Source organism: Garra rufa, chromosome 2 (genome assembly GCF_049309525.1).
Source record: "Garra rufa chromosome 2, GarRuf1.0, whole genome shotgun sequence".
NCBI classification, from domain to species: domain Eukaryota; kingdom Metazoa; phylum Chordata; class Actinopteri; order Cypriniformes; family Cyprinidae; genus Garra; species Garra rufa.
In genome coordinates, this window is record NC_133362.1 from 21,623,865 (window position 1) to 21,628,931 (window position 5,067).

General features: G+C 39.0%; 1 protein-coding gene across 1 annotated transcript; it reads right to left on the bottom strand.

The window, feature by feature from the left end:
* Window positions 1-514: 514 nt before the first annotated feature.
* gdf10a (growth differentiation factor 10a) lies at window positions 515-4,671 on the bottom strand. The gene is made up of 3 exons (XM_073834977.1): window positions 4,158-4,671; window positions 2,419-3,311; window positions 515-2,029 (listed from the first exon to the last, which is right to left on the bottom strand). Exons 1-3 carry the CDS (start codon window positions 4,381-4,383, stop codon window positions 1,838-1,840), a joined length of 1,311 nt encoding a protein of 436 aa, XP_073691078.1. The 5' UTR covers window positions 4,384-4,671; the 3' UTR covers window positions 515-1,837.
* Window positions 4,672-5,067: the final 396 nt, after the last annotated feature.

Below are 5,067 nucleotides of genomic sequence, written 5' to 3' on the forward strand. Positions count from 1 at the left end.
ACCAGCTTAAACCAGCTAAGACAAGCCAACCAGCCTAGGCTGGTTTAGCTGTTTTTTTTCAGCAGGGATATTATGCCAAAAGTTCTTCAAACAGTCTACTACCAGTAAAATTGTTAAAAATTTGGGACCAAAAATTCGATTTGACACTTTGACCTGACTATGTTTTATTACATACCTTACTTTCTAAGTTATCTGACATTGTCAAGATGAATTTGTTCTGACACAGTTTAACTCTTGAGTTCTTGTCATATTTTATTACCATTTTTTAAACTATAGCAAATAAACTGTGATAATGTAAGAAATTTTGAAGGTTTCTGAATACATTTTGGTTTGAGTGTATCTGTGGTTTGCTGGTCTTTCAACCTGGTCAGGTGGTTTTAGGGTGGTTTGTCTGCTTGTGAGGCTTGAAGACTAGCTGGGGACCAGTTAAAATCAGCAATACGTTTATTACAAAATAAGTTTGTGAATGAATTTAAAAAGTGTAGTGTAGTGATATAAGAGGCAGACACACATCTCTTCAACCAAACATGTTGACATCTTCAAGTGTCTCTTTACACACAGCGCACAGAGAAGCTATTCAACACTCAACGGCACACAAAGGAAAGACACAACGGAGAGTAATTGGGCTCTGTTCTGTGAGAACACGCTTCTCGTTTTCATTCACGGGCTAGTGGGATTAAAAGGGTTTACGTCAAATTAGTTTGAGCTGGGTGACATCATCTGTTGAAGTAAGAGTTGGAACTTCCTGCACTTTGAGACCTGATGCTCTTGAAGTGGGTTGAAGGTGGGAACTGGGCATTAGAGATGAGTCTTTGATGTCCAGGTAAAGAAGTAATGTACCAGACTGGTTTTTCATGTCAAGTCTAGCTGACTAGACATTCTTATTCCTTTATTTGTTTTCTTCATTAAGTGAAGAATATGAACACATACAATGTAGAAATATGGTGGTTTAACATTTATTTTATTCTACGTATAAGGCTAGTTTTCATAATTTAAAACACACATTTACAAAAATACATTCTCTAAAATATAATATACTGATTCCAAATGAACAATTGTTTATACACACTGACACATTTGGCTGAGATACTCCTTGCTTATGGCACCAAATTTAGATCATCAAATGCATCTAAATACACAAAATGAACCTTGTGTAATGTCTCTTAAAGTAAAACGAATGCACAGGAAAAACGAGTAATCAGTGACCTCAGCGATTAGCATCACTCCACCTTCTGTGAATTTTTAAGTTAGTTCTCTTTTAAAACTAAGTTCAGATTAATTACTAGAAGACTGCTTTGCAGTCACACTAATAGTTTGATGTAGATTAAAGGGTTCACATTTTTCATATGCACTTCATCATTTATGTTTAAATGACCCAAATATCAAGTTACACTTCGATTTCTAATGAACACCAAGACGTTATCATAACCTGTCTCTACAACATTCATCTGAATAATTCACTTTCCAATGTAATTCAACAGTTCTGCCAAAACATTTGTTATATTCAATATGCTATCTCATTGTACATCCAGTAATCTACAAGCATGAGTCCAACAAACATTTATGTCACAGAGATCAATTTTTAAGAAATATTTATAAGAGTAAGTGCTTATGTTACTCAGCTAGTACAATGAAGAAGTTTACAACAAGTCCTTTGTGGATAAACAGGCAATTAAAATATCACTGATACGCATTTATAAAAGATGAAATGCAGTCCTTAAAAATGTGTGCACTTTCTAACAAGTGCAAACTAAAGACAATATGCCTCTTCAAGGTAAATTTGGGTGTCAAAACCACAACAATGCCCATTTGTCTTTCTTTCGTCTGACCAGCGAGTCTATCTGCAAGCGCACGTCTCCACAGACATGTTGGAGTAGATCTTCAACACAATGTTTTTGCTCTCATCCAGAAATAGTACACTGAGGGGTTTCATCTTCTCCGGGACACAGCAGGGCTCTGGGATACCTGGAATTATGCCAACTGCCTTGACTATGCTCTGGATGGTTGCATGGTTGGAAGGACGGACCACCTGAAAGGCGCAGAAAAGAGAGGATAATGAGGTATGGTAGCGTTTAGATAAGCAACTTTTGTTTGCTTTCTTCAATGAAGCAGAGGAAATTACGTCTTACAACACCTTTCTATTATTCAGCACAGAGGAACTTTAAAACTGGCTTATTTCAAAAGAAAATGTGTCCAAAATGTGCTTAAAACCTCTATTAAGTGTACAATTATTTGACTGTAATTGCACATAAAGTCGCTGTGCTTTAGTTTTGTTGGAAGCGAGATTTTCTGAAGGGATTCTTTGTTTAAAACCTCTGGCTAGAAAAGCTGTATTAACCATAGTCATTTTTAAATATTTCAACATGTCTAAACGGTTCACATTCGCATACGCTGATCCTCGCCATGAGGTTCTCTGACCTTTGGAATGGGGAATTCACACGTTCCTGCGCAGTAGAAGGCATCGAAAGACTTGGGAGACAGGATCCATTCGTTCCACCCGATATCTGCAAAGTCCACCTTCAGGTACCTCCTGGAACAGCTGCGAGGTTCTTTCCACTGTCTCCTCCGAGCCTTCCTCATGGTTTTCTCATCAAACCGGAGAACTTGAGACTTGCCGAATCCATCAGCGTGCTCCTGGCCTTTCCTCCGACGCTCTTTTTTAAAGGGCTTTGGCTTGAGCGCAAAGTAAGCGCTTTCCCACATATCGTGCTGTTTGAAGCCGTTGTACTCCACCTCCGGGAGCTCGTTGTTCTCAATGGGATCAGAAAAGTCCAAGTCCAGTTCCCGCTTCACACGTATGTCAGGTGCGGAATCTGGAGACCGAGTTGGCTGCTGGTCTGCAATGAAAGGGTCATATCTCTGTAGGCTCACAGCCACGCTGTTGGGCTCTGAAATGGCCAGGTCATTAGCATACACCAGCAAGTACGGAAGGTTGGAGGGCGGGAGCTGGTCCTGATATCTTTGATACTGCTCTCCATAGTCAAACTCCACAGCGATCAAAAGGTGATTCTTATCTCGGGCCTCTTTTATAATGACAGACACATCCTTGCTCTGCCAAGTCCCACGTCTGTGAGGAACTACGGTGATGTTCCCGAGTAGCGATCCCGGGACTGAGCGGAAAAGGAGACGGACAGAAGGTAGCAGATGTAGGTTTGGCAGGCGACAAGAGGGGTTCTTCAAACGCTTGCAGAACCAGGACCTCTGCCGTGGCCGTTTGTCAAAAAAGAAGTGAAACGTAGACGTGAGAATCACTTCAGACCCCTGAAGGGACGTAAGGTTCAGCCAGTACGAGACCTTCTCCTCCACATTCTCTGCAAAGATATGAGAGAAACCGCTGAGTTACATATTAATTATGAATATGGCCTCAAACAACAGGCTTTTTGTTCTGTCTATGGGCTTGGAGAAAGCACAAGGAAGTGAGGAGACATGTTACTCCGAGAGCAGACATATGGAAATGTTTATTTAGGTTCCCTTAAGAGTTAGAACCTGCAACAATGTCAGTCTTTTAATCGGCACTGATTAAATGCTTTAGCAGACTGAAGAAAAAAAGACTGCATTGTTTCAGGAGAGTGTAACAAATGTTATTTTAATGTTCTGCTCTGTGAATAATAATGTGAAATAACTAGCTACAAGAGACATAACAATTATAAGCCTGCTCTTGAAAATGCACAATCATCATGCATAGTGCACAGTTATGATTGTACAGGTTATATATATATATATATATATATACGTAATTGTTTCATTAACAAAAGTTTAAAAAGTGGCGAACGCCTGCGGTGGTAACCATAGCAACAGTTCCGTTCAGTTATGCACGGTACATCAAAACATAGCCTAGTAGTGACTTTACTAATCATATATCATATTATTTTATATTTACACAGTACATATATATATCATAAAAAACTAGGAGTAACACTTAAACAAACCTCAATACATCTGAAAATTACTGACAGAAATTCGTCTAAAAAGTCAACCTCCCCAAAAAACATCAAATAGCCTATTTTGGACAAAATCTTACAAAAAGACTTGTCATTTTCAGGTAAAACAAAATCAAGCTAAGCTAAAATAGATGCTATATTAATCACTATATATATATATATTAAGAAATTAAAACGTAATATAAATTCAGTGAGTATTTATTTGTATATACTTACCAGGTTTTGCTTTAAAACTTCTTACAGTATTTCCCTCTTTGAGTCGGTTAGGTTCAACGATGTACTTCTCATACAGTTTAAACATATGCTGTGAGAGCGCATCTGTGGCCACCAGCGCTTCTGTCTTGCTGTCGCGCGCACTTCTCCAAACAGCTTCAGACGCGCCAGTATCGGAACCAGCCCAAAAGAGTAACAGGTGCGTCAAAAAGACACATTTAACCGTCATGTTGCAAAGAAATAAGTTTCCAAACGATTGAAAGCCGTGTAGCTAAACAAACGCGCTAGCACATACTAAAATATACTAAAGGTTTCCAGTATGACAACTTCGGAGTGACTTTTCCCAGTGATGCGGTTTGTAAAGAAGCTGCGTTTCCCGCGTTTTAACGCAATGCTGATAGGAAGTTGTTACAGTGTTTCAGAAGTTCTGTCTGTCTCGTGTTTAACCTGTGATACATCACTTATTTCTTCTGACCGCCACTATCCACCGGAGCAGGCATAAGCGGAGTGAGGTGCTGACGTATCCGCCCATCAGCCAACGGGAGCTGCTGCTACATTACACCCGATCCAGCAGGAGGCCAACAAGAGGACAAATCCAGCAAGCATGTACATTCACAGTTTTCTGGAAATACATTGGTAGGTGCCAAGTCATTGTATTGTTTTTTGTTTGTTTCTTTTCACAACATGCCCTTAAAGAAGCTTTCATTTTTCATTCAAAATTAGTTCTGAAATGTTATTATTTTATAATGAACAACTAAACTGCTGCTCTCATGCTAATAGTTTTTACAGAAGTTTGATGAAATAGATTAGGGTGGCTTATAATATATGTGACCATGGACCACAAAACCAGTCATAAGTGTCAATTTTAAAGCTGAATCATTAATTTAGGATACAACAATATTTGGCCGAAATA

Coding starts and splice junctions, on each gene's coding strand:
- gdf10a (XM_073834977.1), bottom strand. CDS start 4,383: ATGACGGTTAAATGTGTCTTTTTGACGCACCTGTTACTCTTTTGGGCT. Junction 3,312..4,157: donor AAGTTTTAAAGCAAAACCTG/GTAAGTATATAC, acceptor ATATCTTTGCAG/AGAATGTGGAGGAGAAGGTC. Junction 2,030..2,418: donor GTGAATTCCCCATTCCAAAG/GTCAGAGAACCT, acceptor TGCGCCTTTCAG/GTGGTCCGTCCTTCCAACCA.